Consider the following 23384-nt stretch of genomic DNA (forward strand, 5'->3'; position numbering starts at 1 on the left):
TTGGACCTCTCATATGATGTCTTCTTGTTAAAAATATCACTTTTTAAAGTCCTTATATATCATTAGCCTGTAATTTCAAAGCCTCGAGGACCATGGTCCTTTAATGGTTTTATTGTTGAGCTCCTGACGTCAGTCCCTTCAAAAAAGGGGAAGTTTGAGGACAAGGAATAAGGTGGTTCTCAATTCTGGTCCTGGCGCCCACTGCTCTGCACATTTTGTGTCTTTCTGAGTAAGATCAGAACTCTTGTTAAAATAGATCCCCATGAACTAAACTGGGGTGCATTTCTTAAAAGTATTGTTAGGTTACAAGTTTCATTGTTACCGACATAGTTCAAGTGAACATTTGAAAAAATATTTTTGCGATAGCATTTCCAAAAGGAGATGTTTTGCAGAATGCTGTTGTTGGTTGTTATTGTCCACACGCAGTACTAGTACTAGTAGTCCATGATTACCATGCTCTGACTGAAAGTCTTCTGAAGGCAAAAAGCTATTTGTGAGGTCCATATTTAATTGATTTCTTGCAGAGAATCTTCTCCTCCACTATACCCTGTCAAATTATGATATGATGAAACTTAATTTGCCCTCATTTGCATCATCACTTTATCAAACTTGAATATGTGTGAAATATTATATATATTTTCTGGGTCTTTAAAATCACTGAGTAGAACAGAATGTACATGTAAAATAATAATAAAGGGCCTGTCAGCTGTTAATGTGATATTACATGTGCATACCCTGCATATCCATGTGCTGCAGGGGTGCCCAATCCTGTTCCTGGAGATGTACTAACCTGCAGAGTTCCATTGCAACCGTGATCACTTGTCTGTAATTGTCAAGTGCTTATAAAGTTCTTAAATAGCTGGTTTGGTGGTGTTTGTTCAGGGATAGAGCTGAACTTTACAGAAATGTAGATCTCTAGGAACAGGATTGGCTACCCCTGGTGTACAACATGCAAGCAAGTTGCTTGGTTCATATTTTATCCTCTCTTTCTCTCTTTCTTGCAGTTCTGTCCTCACATCCATGGTGGTGAACCTATCTGATGGAAAGGAAGGCTGTCAAACAGCTCAACATGGTCTCCAGGCTGCCCAAGTTTGCGTCCCGTCCCTCAGGCACCACCATGACCGCCCTTCCCCAAGGATCTGCCCTCCCTGATTCCTTCGCAGAGTCTAAAGGTGGACCTCTATTCGGGCACAATAATTTGACACGACTGCAATCCCTAAATTGGAGAAAGTGTGAAGAGGACATTGGAAATAAAGTTCAACACTCTGACAGCTTGGATGAGGAGACTAGTGTGACTAGTGTAACACCAGTGATGGTGACTAAAAAGCCTTCCCCTGCAGCTGCAGTAAAATTTAAAAGTGCAGCTTCCACTTCACAAAGTAATTGCCCCAGGAGCATATCCCTGCCTAGCAAAACCTTTCCCCGCATGACTACTCCCAAACGCCTCTCAACAACGAATACCCTGTATAATCACATGGCTTCTCAGAATGGAGCAAGTGTTGGTAATGGGCGATGTGACTCCTCAGGGCCCGGTTTTGGTCATGTATCCCAACAAAGAACCCTGCAGAGCAAACTATCCCTGTCCAACGACAGCATCAAGTCTGACTCTAAAGACAGCATAGTGCGCTCTCAGAGTTTCACCCACTCCAAGAGGGCAACATGCCCCACCAACCCACCTATTACCCGTTCCTTCTCCTTTAACAAAGCTACAGAGCTTGCTAAAGAACTTCCCAGACCATTAGCACAGTCTCCAGTGGCTAAATCACCCCTCATACAGCAAAACACAGTATTATCCGAGGAGAAAGTAAATAAATATGGAATTCCAAGGCCTGCTGTTACTACTAGCAGTCATCTTTTGCAGACAAACGCAATAAAGAAATCCCTTTTGCCCAGCTTTTCAGGTAACAAACCTTCTGTGCTCAGTTATAGACTTACACGTCCAACACTAACCAAACATCCCTGTCCTGTTCTCCTTGGAACTGTCCAAAAAGATGCAGAATTGAGTAAAAATGTCCAACACACTACAAAGATAGAAGAAACCAGTTCAGAACCAAGTAGCAAAATTGAAAGTATTGAAACTACCCCAGATGAGACTTGTATTGAAGCCAAGGAGGCTGAGGGAAGTCTGGGCCCCTCTTTGGAGGATATGTTGCTATCATCGTCCTCCTCTGTGGAGGACAATGACACTAGTGAAGAGTACATGGATGACTTTGATAATCTCGGGAATGGAGGTGAGGCCCTTCTGCTGCCTGTCCTCAACGAGGGGTTAGACTACTTCGGACTGTGTAAAGATGACAACGATCTAATTAGCAAGTGCAATGAGGAATCATCTATGACCAGCCTGCACAGCTTCTTATCCGAAACTGTTGACTGGGCAGGGATGGGCCACACAGGTGTGACTGAGAATCAATCAATTTCCATTACACCAAATAACAACTTTTTGTTTCTATGTCTGACATTTTGACTGTTCAAACCATAGTTCGTTGACTCGCTGTCTGCAGCCTACATTGGCTGCTACCTTTAGAGTGTGATACTGTATGCCTCCTTCATTCATTACTTGTGTCCTGGGGATTTCTTAAGAAAGAAGTTAAGAAATCTCTAAAGATGAATGCAATAATTGAATGGTTCTCAAACATATTCTTAAATTTATTTTTCTTTACAGGCTTAATTTGGTTAATGGTTTTTGCTGAAGACTCACTGAATAACTCATGGAAAAGACCTCAAAGACTTTGTGTGTGCCTGCAGATTACTTTAATAATAATAATAATAAGTGCACAACTATTTCAGTTATGCCTGGCTTGATGGGAGTTTAGCACTTGGCGTCAGGGTTTACTAATGACAGGTTGACGTTATATTATCTTGTAGACACAAGTCAGTGTGATTTCAGCTTGAATAACTGTAAAATTATACAATAATATAGTGTTGAAAGGTGAAGTGTGTCATTTTTTTCATAGTTAAAATAGATTTCTCAGTAAGTACTTTACATATATACTGTGTACTGTGTATTTTAATTGGTACTTCTCAGCATTGCACGTAATGCTGTATTGCATTTCCTCAAAGGATATATTTGATGCTACCTTAGATTTGTGCCAAAACAAGGTACCTTAGAAGGCAGCATAATGATGTAATATTGTCACTAATATTACTTTAAAATACATCTCTATTTCCCTTTCTAACTCAGCTTATTGTCTTTCTTTCAGCTGGTGAAGATTGCTTTGAGCATGATACGTTGTCTCCTGTAGGTGATTTTCCTCATGGATCGTCTTTGGACCTGTCACCCTCAGACAGCTCTGGAGGGACTTACATGTGGGACGAAGAGGGAATGGAGGCACTGGGAGGCTCTGAACACCCCTGTGGAAGCTTTGCCTCTGATCTCAACAGCATGGTGAGTCCAAAGACTTTGACTGACAACAACACAAACATTGTTTCATAAACAGTTTCATAACCAGTGGATTATTGTTTTAAAGTTTTAATATTAGTTTCTAATCTTGCTTGCACAACTCCTTAAGCAGTCCCCCTTAGTGGTCTTTGGCCCTATGGTGAAGAATTAGTCCCCTAGACAACTCTCTACAGTCTTGTTTGCAAGATCCTGAAATGCACTGCCAAAGCTTTTCTGGATTGGTGTGCTTTATTGTTGCCACTTAAAATCTCAGTTATTGTAATGTTGACAGCACTGCTGATTTTTCTGTATGGTTAAAGTGAGTCTACGGGCTGGATAAGGCTGTCAGGTTGAGCTATTGAATGTGCATCTGTGATTATGCATCATAATACTGAGAGTACTCCAAATTGGCTCCTGCTGATATTCATTCGTCTTTTTCCTGGAAGCAGATAATCAGATTGTAAGCTTCATAGCAGTCAGTAAACAGTGAGGTGAAATCAAAGTCATATGAGAGAATGACTCTGCATTTATGCTTACAGCGTTAGCCTTTATCCTCCTTTATAGCAATGATAGCTTGTTAATCACCTCTACCTATAATGATATTTATCTTTCAGTATTTAAGCCATATTCCAAATCATTTAATTAGTGTAACTATATCTATTTTGTAAAAGAGTTTGTTTTGTAAACATGGCACTTAGTAGATGAGATGAACATTTGCATATTCTTATCACTACTTTTCATGATTTGGTTTTATTATAGTAATACATTTTGCTAATATTTAATATTTTTCATATTTAGTTCTGATGACTGCCACTTACAGTAAGTGACTGGTCTGAAAGAGACATCTTGTGGATATTTGATGCCACAGTTTGATGATATGTAAGCCTACTTTTAACACTGTAAAAATGTGGAGTAGGATTTACTGGAATAAAGCTTGGAAAAATAGAGCTGCAAAAGTAGAGCTGTCAAAATAATCAAGGACTCTAATCACCCTGGTAACCATCTATTCACTTTGCTTCCATCTGGTAAACGCTTCCGTAGCCTGATGGCAAAAACTGAGAGACTTAGGAGGAGCTTCTTCCCCCAGGCCATCAGGCTCCTAAACTCTAACTCTGTGTCATAACATCACATGACTCCATGTAAATATCACTATATCAATAAGCTACTCATATTTTTTTCTACCTCATATTGCTGCTATTTAAACCCCCTGCACAACTTTTTGCGCATTCCTCTTAGTACTATTTAAGTCAACAACATACTGACCTGCACATTTATATTTATATTTATATTTTTTATCTTTATTTTATTCTCTTATTTTTTCTACTTTTCTTTTTCTTAATATTTGTATACTTTATAATTGCACTGTCCTTGGAGCGGACCTGACCTACATTTCACTGCTGGTTATACCCTGTATAATTGTGTATGTGACAAATAAAAATCTTGAATCTTGGAAACAATTCCCACACAGAAAAGGCTAGTTAATTTACAGAAAATTGACAAGTAAAAGCCTAAACATAATTATTAGTAGCTTTAAATAGAAATGTTTAAGTTAAGTTTACTTGGGAATTCCCAGTAAATTTGATTGACTTTTTTTTTGTAAATTTTACTTAAGTAATGCTTATCACTGTAAAGATTTGTGCTGTTAAATAACTTTACTGAACTGAAAAAAACAATATTTACTTAATTTTTATTTTGCAAGTTTTAGCACACATATGTTTTAAGTAAAATATATGTATTAAATTAAGTAATATGTACTTAAAGGAAATAAGTAAATTTAACGTGGCCAGTTAGAGTAGGCCTCACTTCACTCATTCACGGTTTATAAAATTTACTCCAACAATGTAGCACTGGGGAATAAAAACATGCTAATAAAACATGTTGTTCACTTACAAACATGTAAGCAAGTAGGCAGCTTGTTATCCTTTTAAGATAATACAATATATTGCCAAAAGTATTGGGTCACCCCCTTCTAATGAACATGTTTGACTACTTTAGTAATTTCTATGAGTACAAATCTTAATGTTAAAGCATATAATGATATTCTACGGAATTGTGTGCTTCTAATTTTATAGCAACAGTTTGGACAGGACCCTTTTGAGTTTTTGGCTCAAGGTCTGCATATAAAGTCACACCAGAGGAGTTCAGCTGGGATCAGGACTTGGCTTTCTGCAGACCAGTCAAGTTCTTCCACACTGACTGAATCAATCATGTCTTTTTGAACCTTGCCTTATACACAGAGACACTGTCATGTTAGAATAGAAAAGGGTCCTGTCCAAACTGTTGCTATAAAATACATACACAATACATTTTGTGTATAAATATTATTATACACAAAACAGTAAGTTACTAAACCTAACAACAACAGCAACCATAAAACAGTGAAAGATGTAACCTTTTTAATTATTTATCACCACAAAATCATTTTGATCAGTGTAGGCTTAATTTACACTGCACATGCATTTACTGCACAGTGTGTGTGACATTACATATAGGTTATGTACCAATGATGAAAAACATTATGTAGTTATTCTGATTTTGCCATTTAGACTAAAATGCTATTCAGCATTTTTTTATTGCTTTTAATCATGAACTAATGTATGAGTTGTTTTTGTGCATATAAGTCTAGTCAAGTCACCTTTATTTGTATAGTGCTTTTAACAATACAGATTGTGTCAAAGCACTTAACAGTATCAAATTGGAGGATAGAGTGTCAGTAATGTATAATAATAAGATTAAACATTACATTTTCAGTTAAAGGCATTTCATTATTGAATTCAGTGATGTCATTGTCTAGCTCAGTTTAGTTTAAATAGTATCTGTGAAATCAAATTGATGATAATCGCTAGAAATTAAGTGTCCCCAACTGAGCAAGCCAGAGGCGACAGTGACAAGGAACCAAAACTCCCTCTGTGAAAGAATGGAGAAAAAAAAAACCTTGGGAGAAACCAGGCTCAGTCGGGGGGCCAGTTCTCCTCTGGCCAGGATATTATTGTTTATTTATGGTTTTAATTAAAATTTTACATGTATAAATGTATTATATTTCTATTTTTATATTGTTGCAATTTCTAACAATAATAGTATTATGTAGTTCGGTATTTTATTATATTTTTAGTTATTTGTTTTATTTTAAGTTTTATTGTATTTTAAGTTGAGGTCTTCACTGGGGGTATGTCCCCGGGGCTCATCCAGGTGTCTGGCCTCCGCCGACGATCAGGGCCACATACATCATCTCCCAGCGCCGATCCACCATGTGATCCGGACACGGACTGAGAAACAGAATAGAAACAGACAAATATTATAATAGATGCCATTCTTCTTATGATGTAACGAGTACATCATGTGTTAAGGGGAGTGTCCCCATTTCCGGTTGATCTAATTAATGCAGCCTAACAATCCTTTAACGGATTTGAATAATAGAAGTGTATTAGTGTGTTATGTGTAGTGTTGTCACGATACTGGAATTTCTAACTTCGATACGATACCTTGAAAAATATCGATATTCAATACCATTTTCGATACCACGGTGAAAAAAACTGCCACAATATTAAGGGGGTAATTTTTTTTTATTTAAAGATAAATGTAACAAGTCGAGAACATGCGGTATATTTTACATGAACAAAAAAATGTCTTGAGGTACTGCATTTGTTGATTTATTTATTAATCTTTCTCATGATATTCTCATTTGCTTCATAACCAAACTATTTCCAGATATAGGGCCCTATGAAATCCGTTTTATTTTTCCCCAAATTCTGTTTTATTTTTTCTACATTCAATTTTTTCCATTTTAATTTTTCTGGATTCCGTTTTTTTCCGTTTGAATTTTTCTGGACTCTTTTTTTTTTTTTAATGGTCAAATTAAATGCGATTAATCTAAAAGCATGTCTAATTCATTAAAATCATGAAAATTATACAATTTAACATTTAATTTATTAAAAGTGTAACAAAAATGACATGTTTAGGGCCGTATGAAATGTTTTATTTTTTTCTCACCTTATGTTTTATTGTTACCAAATTCTGTGTTTTAGCATGTCTATTATTTGAATGCATACAAACAATTTTTATTTATTCTTACAGTAGCCTTATGAAATCTGTGTTTTCCCCCTCAGAAATTCTGTGTTGTGTATTTAAATTTTACTGGATATCAGATGAAGGCATAAAACAATTTTAATTAATTTATATTTGAATTAATGAAAATTAAACATTTACATTTTTGGCAAATGAAGGGGATTTACTATTAAAATAAAAATATGTTGTGATTATTTCTTAAAAAAAAATTAACAGTAGTAGTAAGTAGTAGTATTATGTACATTCTACTAAATAATAGTAATATAGCCTATTTCTGGCACACGGTCTTTAATAGGCTAAGTTAAACCGAACCTTTATTTTGACGGGTTGCCGTGAATCCTTGTAAAGTTCTGTGTGTGTATTATATGACGCTAGTTTTACTCAAATTAAATGGTAAAAATGGTAAAGTGCCTTTCAGATCAGTTCTGGAGATATTGTTGATGAATTTATGTCCTCATTGAGACGGCAGACGCTGAAATCACTGCGAGCGCCACATTAGTAAACAAAACCGCACATTCACACAGAGACGCGCAGAATATGCAGGATTCATATTTAAATCGACTTTTGCAGCTTAATATTTACAGATACTAGTCCATATCGCGATTTGATTTAAGTGTAATGACCTACTTTTGATTAATTCATCCAAACTTTGACAAATTCCGTGACATTCCGCGTTAAACTGTAAATTCCGTTTTTATGACTGGATTCCGCGATTCTGTGCGCGTTCTCTGCATCGCGGAGATCATAGATCCCTACAGATAGCGCTCCTGCTGTGTTCTTTAACAACCAGAGCAGTCATCTTTCTATTCACTTCACTTTTGCTATTTAACCAGAGCGAAGGAGACAAGTGCGGTCACGTGTGGTGCTTGTCCACGCGCCTTTGGAGAGAAGTGAAAGTGACAGCTCGGCTAGTATCGGTGTATCGATACTTCGGGAAATTAATATTGGTACCGTTCAGATATTTCAGTATCGATATTTATCGAAATATCGATATTTTTGACAACACTAGTTATGTGTAAGCCAGGTTAAAGAAATGTGTCTTTAATCTAGATTTAAACTGACAGAGTGTGTCTGCCTCCCGAACAGTATTAGGTAGATTTTTCCAGAGTTTGGGTGCTAAATAGGAAAAGGATCTGCCGCCCGCAGTCGATTTTGATATTCTAGGTCAGGGGTTCTCAAAGTCTACATTCAAAGGTCCAAATCTGAATTTTCATCAGTGTCAAAGGTCCGGAACAATTGGTTATTACAAAACGTGTTTTTAATAAACATACATAACATATAACAAATAAACACTAATTAAAAAAAAAAAAAAAGGTTCCCTTTGCATTCAAAATACTTTAATAACAAGTGCAAAAGTGGCAAAACAATTAATTTAAGTGTCAGCAGTAGAAGTCGACCTATAATGTTTTTTCTCTGGCCAATGCCGATATTTAGAAATCAGGGCAGCCTATGGCCGATATATGATGCTGATTTTTTTCTTTTTTTCCCTTTATATCAAAAGAGTTTGCGTAAATGGTTATTGCAGGGCACAAGATAGTAATAGTAGTAGTAGTAGCCTAATTCATAGTAATAATACATGGCTCAAAACTTAAGCACCTTCTCAAAACAGTTCTGAAGCATGCTTTTTTGTTTATGTTTGCTGACAGACACCAGTGTTTCCCGCAGACTAGCAAATGCAAGTTGATTCTCTGCCAGCAGGAGGCGCTGTTGGAGCGTGATATATAGCTGTTTCCCCGGTAACGACTGTAATCAAATAAGCGCTACTTTATCAGCCATTACAGGAAAGACCAAATGAAAATTGACTTCAAAGCTTTTCTGAAGAAAACGGACGGTTCTTTTAAAAGATACATTCATATAAAAACACCTGCGCAGCATTTTATTCAACGAAGTATAAGCCTTTTGTAAAATCTATTTGTAGCGGTCAGTTTTGATATTGTGACAAGCCGCCACAAATAAATGTATACACTGGGCACTGCTATAAGACAAATTGCCATAATATAAGTGATAGCAAAACAAAACAAAAAAATTAAAATATTAGCGGTGAAATGTCGCCCGATTATGTCAAACGTCATACGCTCACTGGATGTCATGATGACAACAAATGTCATGAAGGAAAAGTTTCAATATCTCGCCTGCAATTTCGGACCTTCTCCAAAAAGACATAAAAAAAAATAAGAATAAATAAACAAATGATTTACAAGTTTAACGTGCGTTTATCAAAGTAGGAAATATAATTAGTGTTCTTGAAATATGAAATAGAAGCGGTCCGGATTGAATTCCCTCCGGGTCCGGATCCGGACCGGAGTCCGGACTTTGAGAAGCACTGTTCTAGGTATTATCAAATGGCCAGAGTTTTGAGAACGCGGCAGACGTGGAGGACTATAATGTGATAAGAGCTCGCTCAAGTACTGAGGAGCTAAGCCATTCAGGGCTTTATAAGTAATTAACAAGATTTTAAAATCTATACGTTTGATAGGGAGCCAATGCAGTGTTGACAGAACCGGGCTAATATGGTCGTACTTCCTGGTTCTAGTAAGGACTCTAGCTGCTGCATTTTGGACCAACTGTAATTTGTTGATCAAGCGTGTAGAACAACCTTGGGTGGTTGTTCTGCACGCTTGATCAACAAATTACAGTTGGCATTACAATAGTCTAACCTTGAGGTCATAAACGCATGAATTAGTATTTTTGCATTTGACGTTGAGAGCATAGGTCGCAATTTAGATATGTTTTTGAGATGGAAAAATGCAGTTTTACAGATGCTAGAAACATGGCTTTCAAATGAAAAATTGCTATCAAACAACACACCTAGGATCCTAACTGATGACGAAGAATTGACAGAGCAGCCGTCAAGTGTTAGATAGTGTTCTAGGTTATTACATGTGGGGATTTTAGGTCTGATAATTAACACTGTTTTTTTAGAATTTAGCAGTAAGAAGTTACTCGTAATCCAGATTTTTATATCGACTATGCATTCCGTTAGTTTTTCAATTTGGTGTGTTTCACTGGGCTGCAAAGAAATATAGTGAAGTGACATTCAGCCAAGTATGGTGACCCATACTCGGAATTCGTGCTCTGCATTTAACCCATCCAACGTGCACACACACAGCAGTGAACACACACACACCGTGAACACACACCCGGAGCAGTGGGCAGCCATTTTATGCTGCAGCGCCCGGGGAGCAGTTGGGGGTTCGGTGCCTTGCTCAAGGGCACCTCAGTCGTGGTATTGAGGGTGGAGAGAGCGCTGGACATTCACTCCCCCCACCTACAATTCCTGCCGGCCGGAGACTCCAACCCGCAACCTTCGGATTACAAGTCCGACTCTCTAACCATTAGGCCACGACTTCCCATATAGAGCTGAGTATATGAGCATAACAGTTAAAGCTAACACCATGTCTCCTGATAATATCTCCCAAGGGTAACATGTAAAACGTGAAAAGTAACGGCCCTAGTACTGAGCCTTGAGGTACTCAATACTGCACTTGTGATCGATATGATACCTCTTCATTCACTGCTACGAACTGATGGCGTTCAGATAAGTACGATTTGAACCATGCTAATGCACTTCCACTAATGCCAACAAAGTGTTCTAGTCTATTTAAAAGAATGTCGTGGTCGATAGTGTCGAACGCAGCGCTAAGTTCCAGTAGAACTAATAAAGAGATACAACCACGATCAGATGATAGAAGCAGGTCATTTGTAACTCTAAAGAGAGCAGTCTCAGTATTATGATACGGTCTAAATCCTGACTGGAATTCCTCACAGATAACATTTTTCTCTAAGAAGGAATATAATTGCGAGGATATTGCCTTTTCTAGTATCTTTGACAGAAAAGGGAGATTTGAGATCGGCCTGTAATTAACTAGATCTTTAGGGTCAAGTTGTGGTTTTTTAATAAGAGGCTTAATAACAGCCAATTTGAAGGTTTTGGGGACATATCCTAATGACAGTGATGAATTAATAATAGCCAAAAGTAGTTTAGATGGAATAGGGTCTAACATACCTGTTGTTGGTTTAGATGATGGTGATGGTTCTACCATACTTGTAACAAGGAGTATTTACAGTTTTAGCTATATGGAGTTTACACAAGACTAGATAATGATCTGAGATATCATCGCTTTGCTGCAGAATTTCAACACCACTAACATCAATTCCATGTGACAGTATTAAATCTAGAGTATGATTTTGACAATGAGTAGGTCCGGAAACGTGTTGTCTAACCCCAATAGAGTTCAGAATGTCTATGAATGCTGATCCTAATGCATCTTTTTCATTATCGACATGGATATTAAAATCGCCAACAATTAAGACTTTATCTGCAGCCAGTACTAACTCAGATAGAAAATCAGCAAATTCTTTAAAAAAGTCTGTGTGGTGCCCTGATGGCCTGTATACAGTAGCCAGTACAAACATCACAGGGGATTTATCACTAACACGTGTTTCTCTAGATAATGTTATACACAGCACCATAACTTCAAACGAGTTATACTTAAAGCCTACCCTCCGAGAAATACTGAGAATATTGCTATAAATTGTAGCAACACCTCCACCTTTACCTTTTGGATGTGGCTCATTTTTATAGCAGTAATCTTGGGGGGTAGACTCATTTAAAGTAATGTATTCATCTGGTTTTAGTCATGTTTCTGTCAAACAGAGCAAATCCAGGTTATGATCACTGATCAAATCGTTTACAAAAAGTGCTTTTGTAGAAAGGGACCTGATATTCAGTAAGCCAAGCTTTATCAATTGTTTCTCTGTATTGTAAACATTTTTTATTTGTTGAACATCAATTAGATTGTTACTCTTAATTTGGTTAGGACGTTTTCTGTATTTTCTAGCTCGGGGAACAGACACAGTCTCTATAGTGTGATATCTAGGTGAAGGAGTCTCTATGTGCTGAGAATTAACTGACTTCTGTGATGTGAGGCGGCTAGCAGATGGTCCGTTTAGCCAGTCTTTCTGCTTCCTGACCTGGGCCCCAGTTAGTCAAGTACGAACTCTAAGACTATGTGCCATATTTCTTGAGAGAAGAGCGGCACCACCCCAGGAGGGATGAACACCATCTCTTTTCAACAGGTCAGGTCTGCCCCAAAAACTCATCCGATTGTCTATAAAGTCTATGCTATTCTGCGGGCACCACTTAGATATCCAGCCATTGAGTGACAGCAATCTGCTATGAATCTCATCGCCACGGTAAGCAGGGAGCGGGCCAGAGCATATTACAGTGTCTGACATCATACTTGCAAGTTCACACACCTCTTTAACATTATTTTTAGTGATCTCCGACTGGCGAAGTCGAACATCATTAGCACCGACGTGGATAACAATCTTACTGAATTTACGTTTAGCATTAGCCAGCACTCTTAAATTTGCCAAGATGTCAGGTGCTCTGGCTCCCGGTAAACATTGGACTATGGTGGCTGGTGTCTCTATTTTCACGTTCCATGCAATAGAATCGCCAATAACTAGAGCACTTTCATCAGGTTTCTCAGTGGGTGCGTCACTGAGTGGGGAGAACCTGTTTGATGTTCTGATCGGAACGGAAGAGCGGTGTTTTGACCCGCGACTAGGCCGCCTTACAGTCACCCAGCTGCCCTGCTGCACGGGCTCAACCGGAACCGAACAATGTACAGGACTCCCTGAGCTAGTCGCATCCAAAGCAGTATCTACAGCCCTCACATTCTTACTATCCTCAACTAAAGTTTGGATATATAGTCTTCTCTGTCAGCCTAACTATTTCCCTGCATTTATCACATGTGAATCCCTCATCGCCGACAGAGAGAGATAAACTATACATGTGACATGAAGTGCAAACAACAATAGCAGGAGAAGAAGCCATTACTCACCGTGACTGATGAATGATACCAACTTAACTTGCCACTTACCACTGTTGTTTGATGAACTCATGAAAAACGGAACGAGAGAGAAATGAAAACGGAGCGAGGAAAAAAAAACCCATAATAGGCGCGAATAGAAACGCAAATGGAACCGCGAGTGACAATCTAACAATCAAATTAGTTAGATTAGTTTGATAGATAATACCAGAAATATGGTGGGAATTAAGTTATATATTATCACTTTAAACAACAGAGAGTGAAAGTAAGGGAAAGATTCAATAAAAAAAAGCGGAGCTACAAATGCAAACCTCTCAGCAGCACAACAGACAGGGACAGACTGAAGCAATATAAGAGAATTCAAGCCAATTTTATTTGTATATAGAATTTTTATTGACCATTTAACTGTCTCAAGTAGTTGCTTTAGACCTATTTTATGTTGTATCATTTTCTTTTCTTTGATATTGTTATATTTTTTATCAATAATTGTGAAATTTATAATAATAATAAATAATGTTGTATAATACGTTGGTATTGTAACTAGTATATTGTGATACATTGTGATATACAGGGAATGCACAAAATAATGTGAACACCTGGTAAATAGGCCATATTTCTTTATTAAGCTGTTTTACCACCATTTGCCCTTAATACAGATTCTAACCTTGTTAGAAAATATTCATACAACTTCTGAATAGTCTCCCTTTGAATGTGGTCTATCAGAACATCTGTCAGTTGTTTCAGAGATGATAAAGGGGGGAATTGGCTTCTCACACTTCTCTCCAAAACTGCCCACAGTGGTTTGATAATATTCAAGTAAGGTTCGTCTCGGTACTCCAGCTGTCCAGGCTTTATGATCATGACACCATCTTTTTGCATTTTAAGAAGTTTTAGCAGTTGCAGCTTTTCATGCTTGTTGGCATTTTGGAGTTCTCTGTGGTCAGATTTTGCAGAAACATGGCCTTCAAGGTGAATATTGAGGTGTACTGTCACTTTTGCTGTAGTGATTTAATAATTTTTTTTTTTGCAGCTTTACATGATTTTTTCACAGATTTGTTATAACTTTAGTTAATAGAAATAACTGAAATATCACATTGACATAAATATTCAGACCTTTGCTTAGACACTTGAAGTTAAGCACGGGTGCATTCCATTTCTCTGGATCATCTTTGACATTTTTTGTAGACTTTCAGTGGAGTCCACCTATGGTAAATTCAGCTAATTGGACATGATTTGGAAAGGTACACACCTATATAAGGTCTAACAGCTGAAAATACATATCAGAGCAAAAACCTAGCCATCAGATCTGGGAAAGGCTAAGGAAACATTTCTGCTGCATTTAAGGTTCTTAATTTAATGAAGTTTGGAACAACCAGGACTCCTCCTAGAGCTGGTTGTTTGGCCAAAGTGAGCAATTGCTGCAAAAGGACCTTGGTAAGAGAGGTGACCAAGAACCTGAGATCATTTGTGGAGATGGGAAAAACTTTCAGAAGGACTACCGTCATTGCAAAACTTTGCTGATCTGGGCTTTGAGGCAGAGACACTGTGAAGACACATGAAAGCCCACTTGCCCAATTTGCAAAAACAGCATCCTGAAAGACTCTCAGAGGATCAAAATTCTCTAGTCTGATGAACCTCAAATTCATTTCTGAAGGAAACTAACAGAACACAGTAGCTGAACTAGTGCTGTACAGTTTCTATCGTACCTTCAAGGACCACAGGGGGGCAGCAGAAACTATACAAAATATAACTAAATATTCACTCTAAAGAAAATGTCATCCATTTCAATAAGCATATCTTACAAAAGTAAAGTTCGTTTACTCACCCCTATGTTGTTCCAAACCCATATGGCTTTCTTTTTTTTCTGTGAAACACAAGATGTTTTGCAGCTGATCTTTTGCACAAAATAAAATGGGGAATGGGGATTGCTGATGAATGTGTCATAAAGGAGCTCTTATGACTCATGCACTATTTTTAACTCTTAAGAATTCATACGATAGATTTGTTGGAGCAATAGACCCAAATTCAGTTTCTTATTCACTTGTTCTCCTCTGCCACAGGAGTCAAATATTTGTTTACATTGTGTCTGGTTTGATGTTGATGTCGTGCCATTGATGCTGAAACTTGGCGTAAAGCATGAAGGTGAATAAAAGGTGACACAATTTTTTTTCCCCTGACACTACAGCCACTGTGCATCTGTGAAATTGTGTATTACAGATTAATGGGATGTCACCGCTTTCACTTCACCACTCTGCCAGGTGGTTTCATCAGATGTGTGATAAAATGCAGGCAAATATTTGACAGTACAATGTTTGTGGCCACTTTGAAGGTGTAAATTAGGATGAAAAATCCCAAGGTAAGTAGGTGACAGTATTCACCTCTCTCGCGTATGGCTGATAGTTTTAAATCAGTTGTTTCCTCTCAGATATTTAATTTAACAAGAATATATATATATATAACTCTAAAATCTGCTAAAGCTGGTTGCCTTAAACGTTTAAGTTCTCAACTTTTTTACAGCATGTAAAAAAATTAAAAAGTTGAGCAAACTTAAAATTTTTAAGGCAACCAGCTTCTGCAGATTTTTGAGTTTTCTTAACTTGTTGTTTTAAGCTTCAGAAAGTTGACAAAACTAAAAAAATCTCCTAAAAAATAAGTTGAGAACTTTTTTCTTTACAGTGTACAGTAGATGAATTTGATAAGCACATGAGTTTAACGTGATGTTGTTTGATGTCCCTGACAACCTCTGTTAACAACCAGCATTTTCAATGTACAAGTAAAAACTTGTAAAAACAAATCTGATGAATTTTATGTTGTAGACTAAATTATGAATGTAAAAACACATATTGACTTCAGGACGATGGCAATGGAAGTGCTAAAATTGAGTAATTTTGTAATCTGTAATTCCTGAAGCACCCCATTAGCAAATCATGTGAGCTAACACAAATTTGACCAAATATACCATTTCAATAAAATTGGCATATAATTTATCTGACGAAACAATCCACTTTGGAGAAACCTTGGTCAAACAGAAATTAATTAGCAAATATAGCACGTGCACACTGTGACTTGTCAAATGTTAAACCAAGGCACAGAAATGACTCGGGATGTAAGCAAGGGAAAGAAATCTGAGCGATGATGTTCTGCTCCCTCTCTCTGCCAGAATGTCTGCCACGCTCAGATATCAGTGCTCCTCGTCTGATTGGTCTGATTAGTCAGAAAGGATGATTTTCTCCCCACTGCTTATGTATATTTTCTCAGACAGTTCAGCTGACCCATTGTGCTTGTGTGTCTACACCTGCTCACTGACCTGGGTTATGCTGAGTGCAGGATGTTAAAGTCATGCAAGTTTGTTGATGTGTCTGAGACACTGAATAGCCAAACCAGCTGAAATTATAGGAAGCCATGTGATAGCGTTCTCATGAATGTATTTTAAATTCAGTCTTTATATTCTGGGAAAATGAATTAGACTTTGATCAAACTGATTTTCGTATAGGACATGCCAAAACATTGCTTTTGGAATTAATAAACATTAAACAACAAAATAAGTCAGCAAATCTGATCCCCTCAAACCTGAACAAGAACAATAACGGGTCAGATGAGGCAGTGCTCCACTAGAGGGTAGCATGTTTCCAACATGGGGAATTGCTACGAGATAGTTGAAGCAAGAAAGATGCTGACATTATACGTGACTTCTTTTCTCTTTCTTTTACTTTCTTATTCTCTTTTTTGATCCCTTCTCAATTTTGCTCTTGTCATATGGGCTTTCAGTGCTACTTTTTCAACATTGTCTAGTCATTTGGGCTGTTTAGATGTTTGATGCATCTCCCTAGTTCTCCAGGACCGTCTGTTGTTGTTGTTGCCTGCCAAGCGTCACTTGAGAGCCCTCACTATAGCACTGAATCCATTAAGATAACACGTTTCTCTTTTTTTAATTCTTTCCTTAGGCAAAACCTAATCTATAATCATTTCCAAAAGACTGCAAGTTTGCTACACCATTTGATTTGAATTATAAACAACAGCACAAAAGGTGTAACTAAGTAACTTTTTTCCCCACTGTAAGTTTTAGGGTACAATAGGGCTAAAAGCACACCTTAAGGAAAACAACTTTTCTGTAGTGCGTGATTGCAGACAATTTTATTGAGCAATGATGGCGTAACACATTTTGTGAGAAAATAAATCCTAAAGTAATTTGTTTTGTTTAAAAATCATTTACATGTATGAGATGGCGAGGGGGGCCTTTTATTCCATACTCGTTGCAAAAGGCTCATCAGCATGGGGCCCCCAGTATAGATACAAATAATGTAGCTTGTGTAATATGTATTGCATAATATCTAAAATCCTTTTTTTTAAAACCGCAATTTAAGAAAAGTTTCTACCATATTTGTTTTTTTTTTTGATAAATGGAAAAAAAAAATATTTAATTTACTTTTATTTCGTCATATAAAAAATGTTCATTTTAAAAATATGGAAAAACGCTATTAAAGAAAAATTAAGATTCTGAGAGCTTCTTAAAATGCTTGAAGGTGATCCCATAATAAATTAATATGGCTTCACAGAACCAATAATTTATATTATACTTGATTTAATATAATATTAAGTGTAATTGTTTCATTATAAATATGATTCATAATGAATACACTGCAAAAATGGTTTATCTTACTTAGTATTTTTGTCTTGTTTCTAGTCAAAATATCTAAAAATTCTTAAGCAAAATGACTTAAGATATTTAGTCTTGTTTCCAGGGGAAAAACTCAATTAAGTGCATTTTGCTTAAAACCAGTAAAATTATCTGCCAGTGGGGTAAGTAAAATGCTCTTGTTTTAAGAATATTTTACTTACCCCACTGGCAGATAATTTTGCTTGTTTTAAGCAAAATGCACTTAATATAGTTTTTTTTCCTCCCTGGAAACAAGACTAAATATCTTAAGTCATTTTGCTTAAGAATTTTTAGATATTTTGACTAGAAACAAGACAAAAATACTAAGTAAGATAAACCATTTTTTTTGTAGTGTATATAGATTATCTTCACCCCTAACTTAATAAATAATATTAACCAATTGAATCGAACAATGTCATGTCAAAAAAGCAGGAAAGTCAGCCATTTATTTATCATCATGTCAATTATTTTGCTGTTTTTGCCCCCAACAATAAGGGCGCTTTTACCCCAAATACTATACTTTAACTTTCTTCATTCTATTGACAAACAATTTATCTAATTAATTTAAAGAAAAGAAAGTCGTTAACTAACGCTTTGTCTCAAAATATATTTGGAAACTTTAATAATTCTCATTTGCTACATAGATTGACATTGTAAATAAATAAATTAAAAAACATATGTTAGATCAGCTTATATCTACTTGATGCACCTTTAAAATTGAATTCAATAAATTATTTTTTTAGGGCTGGACTGTTTGTTCCATTGTGAGGTCTCTCTGGCTTGTTCGTTAGCGAGTAAAATTAGGTCAACTTTTAAGTTGCTTTGGTTGAGTTGCTTTTACTCAATAAGATAACGCTTAAAAAATACCAGCCTCTGGAACAGTGCTAGATTATCAATATTTACGGGGCATTAGGGACCTGACAGAGCTGAGCAAACGGCACTGTGCACAGTACAGTAGTTTCACAAGTTCAGATAAGCAACTGTTTAACTTAAATTGAGTAACAATCCTTGTAAATACAGCGAGGATGTGCCATACTTTATGACCATAATGCAAAGATCATTTTTTTTTCGTTAATGGAATGCTTCACCCAAAGTGAAAATTCTGCCACAATTCATAGCTCATAAATCATTCTCATGTCATTTCAAACCATATTTTAAATGGTAATTTTTAGAGCCTGACAGCCTTAGTCCCTGTTTGCTTCTATTTTATGGAAAAGAGCAGCGTGAATGACCTCTATGACTTCTCTCTTTGTGTTTCATGGAGGAACAACAGGCAGTGCCTTAGGCAATATAGGCAGCTGCCTAGGGCGTCACAACAGTGCTCATTTTCACTGGATTTCTGTAATCCTGTTTTCCACATTGTGCCCACATCTATCATTATCATCATCATTATTTTTATATATATATATATATATATATATATTGTGGCAGGTGGGAAGAATCACGCAGCAAGGAGAGCTCAAAATAAATCCCCCGGAGGGTGGATTTATTTAACAAGGTGAGGGTGTCGGTTGAAAAGGTGTGGCTGAGGTGCGGCGGTGCTCTTCGTGGTGTGATTTCCTCCCTAGTGCGGTGCGTCGGTGCGGTGCTCGGGGCAGGGCAGGATCGGTCACTCGCTGGGCTCTGAAATCAAGAAGAGTAGCGTGCATTAGTCTCAGCTTCTTCGGAGATGTCTCTCCCCGTTGTGCAGCCTCGCACGGCTTATCTGGCCGCGGGCAAACGAGCCCCAGGTGTGGCCGATCCGCCGTGATGAGGAGGTGCAGGTGTTTCCTCTTCGTCTCCAGGGCAACGCTGATGAGCAATCGGGACGCTCGTCACACTCTCCCCCCCTAAGCGTTGTCCTGGTCCTGGTGGAAACATAAGATGACAGTAAGGGGGAAATAGGGGGTGGGTGGGGAGTGACCCCTGACAGACCTGTACTGGCTGACCAGATCCGAGAGAGTCCGTCGGCGTTCGCGTTGGCGGCTCCGGCTCGGTGACGGACGACAAAGCAAAAGTCCTGGAGCGCGAGGAACCACCGCGTCACCCGGGCGTTGGTGTCTTTCGCCTTGGCCATCCACTGGAGGGGCGCGTGGTCCGTCAGGAGGGTAAATTTCCGGCCCAACAGATAATAACGCAGCTCCAGGACTGCCCACTTTATCGCCAGAGCCTCTCTCTCCACGGTGGCGTAGTTTCTCTCGGCCTTGGTCAGCTTCCTGCTGATATACAAGACAGGGTGTTCCTCACCTTCCTGGACCTGGGACAGGACGGCTCCCAACCCTGTCTCGGATGCATCCGTTTGGAGCAGGAAGGGGCAGCTGAAGTCCGGGGCCCGTAGGACTGGTTCTTCGGTTAACGCCTGCTTAATCCTCTGGAACGCCTCCTCCGCCTCTGGATTCCAGATGATGCGTTCCGGCTGCCCCTTCCTGGTAAGGTCTGTCAGAGGGGCGGCTAAGGAGGAAAAGTTAGGGATGAAGCAGCGATAATAACCCGCCAACCCTAAGAACGCTCGTACCTGAGTCTTTGAGGCCGGTCTAGGGGCAGCACGGACGGCCTCCACCTTTTTCTGCTGCGGCTTGATGAGGCCCCGACCGACCTGGAACCCCAGGTACTTGGCCTCGAAGAGCGCTAGGTGGCATTTACGAGGGTTGGCGGTGAGTCCAGCCCGTCGAAGATCCATGAGCACCCTCCGCAGACGGTCCAGGTGATCCTCCCAACGCTCCGAGTGGATGACGACATCATCCAGATATGCGGCAGCATACTGTTGGTGAGGGCGAAGAATAATGTCCATCAGTCGCTGGAATGTGGCCGGTGCCCCGTGAAGGCCGAAGGGAAGGGTCCGGTACTGCCAGTGGCCACTAGGTGTTGAAAAGGCAGTTTTGGGCTTGGCACTATCAGCGAGGGGTACCTGCCAGTACCCCTTGGTCAAATCCAGCGTTGAAATATACCGGGCCCTTCCCAATCGATCCAGGAGTTCATCCACTCGGGGCATTGGGTAGCTGTCGAATTCTGAGACTTCGTTGAGGCGCCGAAAATCATTACAGAAGCGGAGGGTGCCATCCGGCTTCGGGACCAGGACAATTGGGCTGGACCACGGGCTGCGTGATGGTTCAATCACCCCTAACTTAAGCATCTGCTGAACGTCCTCCTCAATAGCCTGCCGACGAGCCTCTGGGATGCGGTAGGGCCGTTGCTTAACGATGACCCCTGGCGGCGTTTTGATGTCGTGCTGAAGTACCTGGGTCTTCCCGGGGACAGCGGAGAACACATCCGAGAACTGACCGATCAGGTGTTGCAGCTCAGCCTTCTGCGCCGCCGACAGATCGGGGTTGGTATCCACCAAGACGGGCTCGCTGATGGTCAGGGCGACGGTTTGCTCCTGGGTCCCTACCCACTTCTTCAACAGGTTGACATGATACAATTGCTGCGGGCTCCGTCTTCCGGGTTGCCGCACACGGTAGGTCACCGGTCCCACTTTTTCCACCACCGTGTACGGCCCGCGCCAGGTGGCCAAGAATTTACAGGCGGAGGTGGGTACCAAGACCATAACTTGATCGCCCGTCTGGAACTCCCGGGGCTGAGCTGCACGGTTATAGTGGCGTTGTTGGGCCTGCTGGGCTTTGGCCAGGTGTTCCCGGACTAATGGCATGACACGGTCGATCCGTTGCCTCATCTCGGAGACATGCTCGACGAGGGACCGGTGTGGGGTGGGCTGTTGTTGCTCACAGGCTTCCTTTGCAACGTCGAGCAGTCCCCGAGGCTGTCGTCCGAAGAGGAGCTCGAACGGTGTAAAGCCAGTTGAGGCCTGCGGAACCTCCCGTATACCGAAGAGGACATAGGGAAGCATCTGGTCCCAGTCCCGCCGGTCTTCTGCTGCCACCCTCCGCAGCATTTGTTTGAGGGTCTGGTTGAACCTCTCCACGAGCCCGTCTGTCTGGGGATGGTATACGGTGGTCCGCAGGTGCTTTACCCGGAGCAGCCGGCAGAGGTCAGCCATTAGCCGGGACATAAACGGTGTTCCCTGATCGGTCAAGATCTCCGTCGGAATGCCGACCCGGCTGAACAGCAGGAAGAGCTCGTGGGCGATGGACTTGGCCGTGGCTTTTCTGAGTGGGATTGCTTCGGGGTACCGGGTGGCGTAATCAACAACGACCAGGATGTGTTCATGTCCCCGGGCTGATTTTGGCAACGGCCCCACCAGATCCATCCCGATGCGCTCGAAGGGCACCTCGATGATTGGCAGTGGAATGAGTGGCGAGGGGGGAGGTGGCTTAGGTGACGTCTTCTGGCACGTGGGGCATGCTTGGCAGAAGCGCTTTACCTCGGCCTCCAGGCCGGGCCAATGAAATCGGTCCCGGATGCGCTAGGTGGTGTTCATCGCACCGAGGTGTCCTGCCAACGGGTGAGCGTGCGCCAAGTGCAGGACCGTCTCCGTCTTCGTGCGAGGAACCACCAGCAGTTTTTTATCTCCCCCCTTCGCTGGGCGACACAATAGAGCAGGCCATTCTCTACGACAAAGTGGGGAAGAGGATGGGGCTTTGGCCGGGCGTCTTTCCCCTCTAAGACACACACTTGAGCCCAACAGTGTTTCAGCCGGTCGTCTTCACGCTGAGCCCGGCCGAATGAGCCCCCTCCCGCCACCTGCTGATACACATCATAAAAGAGGTTAGGATTTTGAGAGGGGGACTCACCTTCTCTCCCACTGTCGGAGGCCAAGAGAACGGGGCGGCGGTTGGGCCTCTTCGCTGGCTGCCGCCCACGGCGGCCCCCACTTGGGCTGGCAGGCTGCGTGACGGTGCTTAACAGGGCATCAAAGCCCGGCCAGTCTCGTCCCAGGAGTACGTTCACGGGTAGGCCCTTCACGAGGCCTACTTCGATGAGCCAGGTACCGGAGGACGCGGAGATGGAGACGCGCCGTACGGGGACTTCCCGCGTGTCTCCGTGGGCGCAGGTAACGGGGATCACCCCTTTGGACTCGTGGCGGGGAGGGAGGATCCCCGCCCTGACGAGACTGAAGGCGCTGCCCGTATCGAGCACCGCTTTAAAGGGCCGGCCGTTGATCTTGATCTCCGCGGTTGGGGCTCCCTTGGGCGGGTCTTGATGCAACACACAGCCTGCCAACCAAGGCCGAGCTTTAGGCGACGAGGGTGCTGTGGGCATAGACTCATCCAGGGGTTCGGGGGCCGCCGTCCTGTCTATTGGCCGCGAGATGCCCTCCGGCGCGCGTTGCTCTGGAGCCACCCTCCGGGGGAAAAGGCGGCACTCGCTCCCCCGCTTCGCGTCGTTGGGCCGCCTCGGCCAGCTCGATCGCCTCCACTACTTCGAGGACGGTGGTGGGGTTCCTCATACCGATGGCCTGTCGATATGCGCGGGGCAGGGCGCGAAGTAGGCGATCGATGATGACGCGTTCCGTTACCAGAGCTGCCGTGGGAGAGCCCACCATCAACCAATGCTGAGCGAGCCTGGT

At 40.9% G+C, this 23384-nt stretch overlaps 1 protein-coding gene across 1 annotated transcript in view; it reads left to right on the forward strand.

Annotated features, from left to right (window-relative positions):
* ccser2b (coiled-coil serine-rich protein 2b) overlaps positions 1 to 23384 on the forward strand; it is a 91787-nt gene that overhangs the window by 23884 nt on the left and 44519 nt on the right. The window contains exons 2-3 of the mRNA XM_079389121.1: positions 1005 to 2393; positions 3201 to 3385. Of these exons, the coding sequence (XP_079245247.1) occupies positions 1040 to 2393; positions 3201 to 3385 (1539 nt within the window). The 5' untranslated portion in view covers positions 1005 to 1039. The remainder of the gene's footprint in view (positions 1 to 1004; positions 2394 to 3200; positions 3386 to 23384) is intronic.

The sequence above is a fragment of the Barbus barbus genome, assembly GCF_936440315.1.
Source record: "Barbus barbus genome assembly, chromosome: 32".
In the NCBI taxonomy this organism is placed as follows: Eukaryota; Metazoa; Chordata; class Actinopteri; order Cypriniformes; family Cyprinidae; genus Barbus; species Barbus barbus.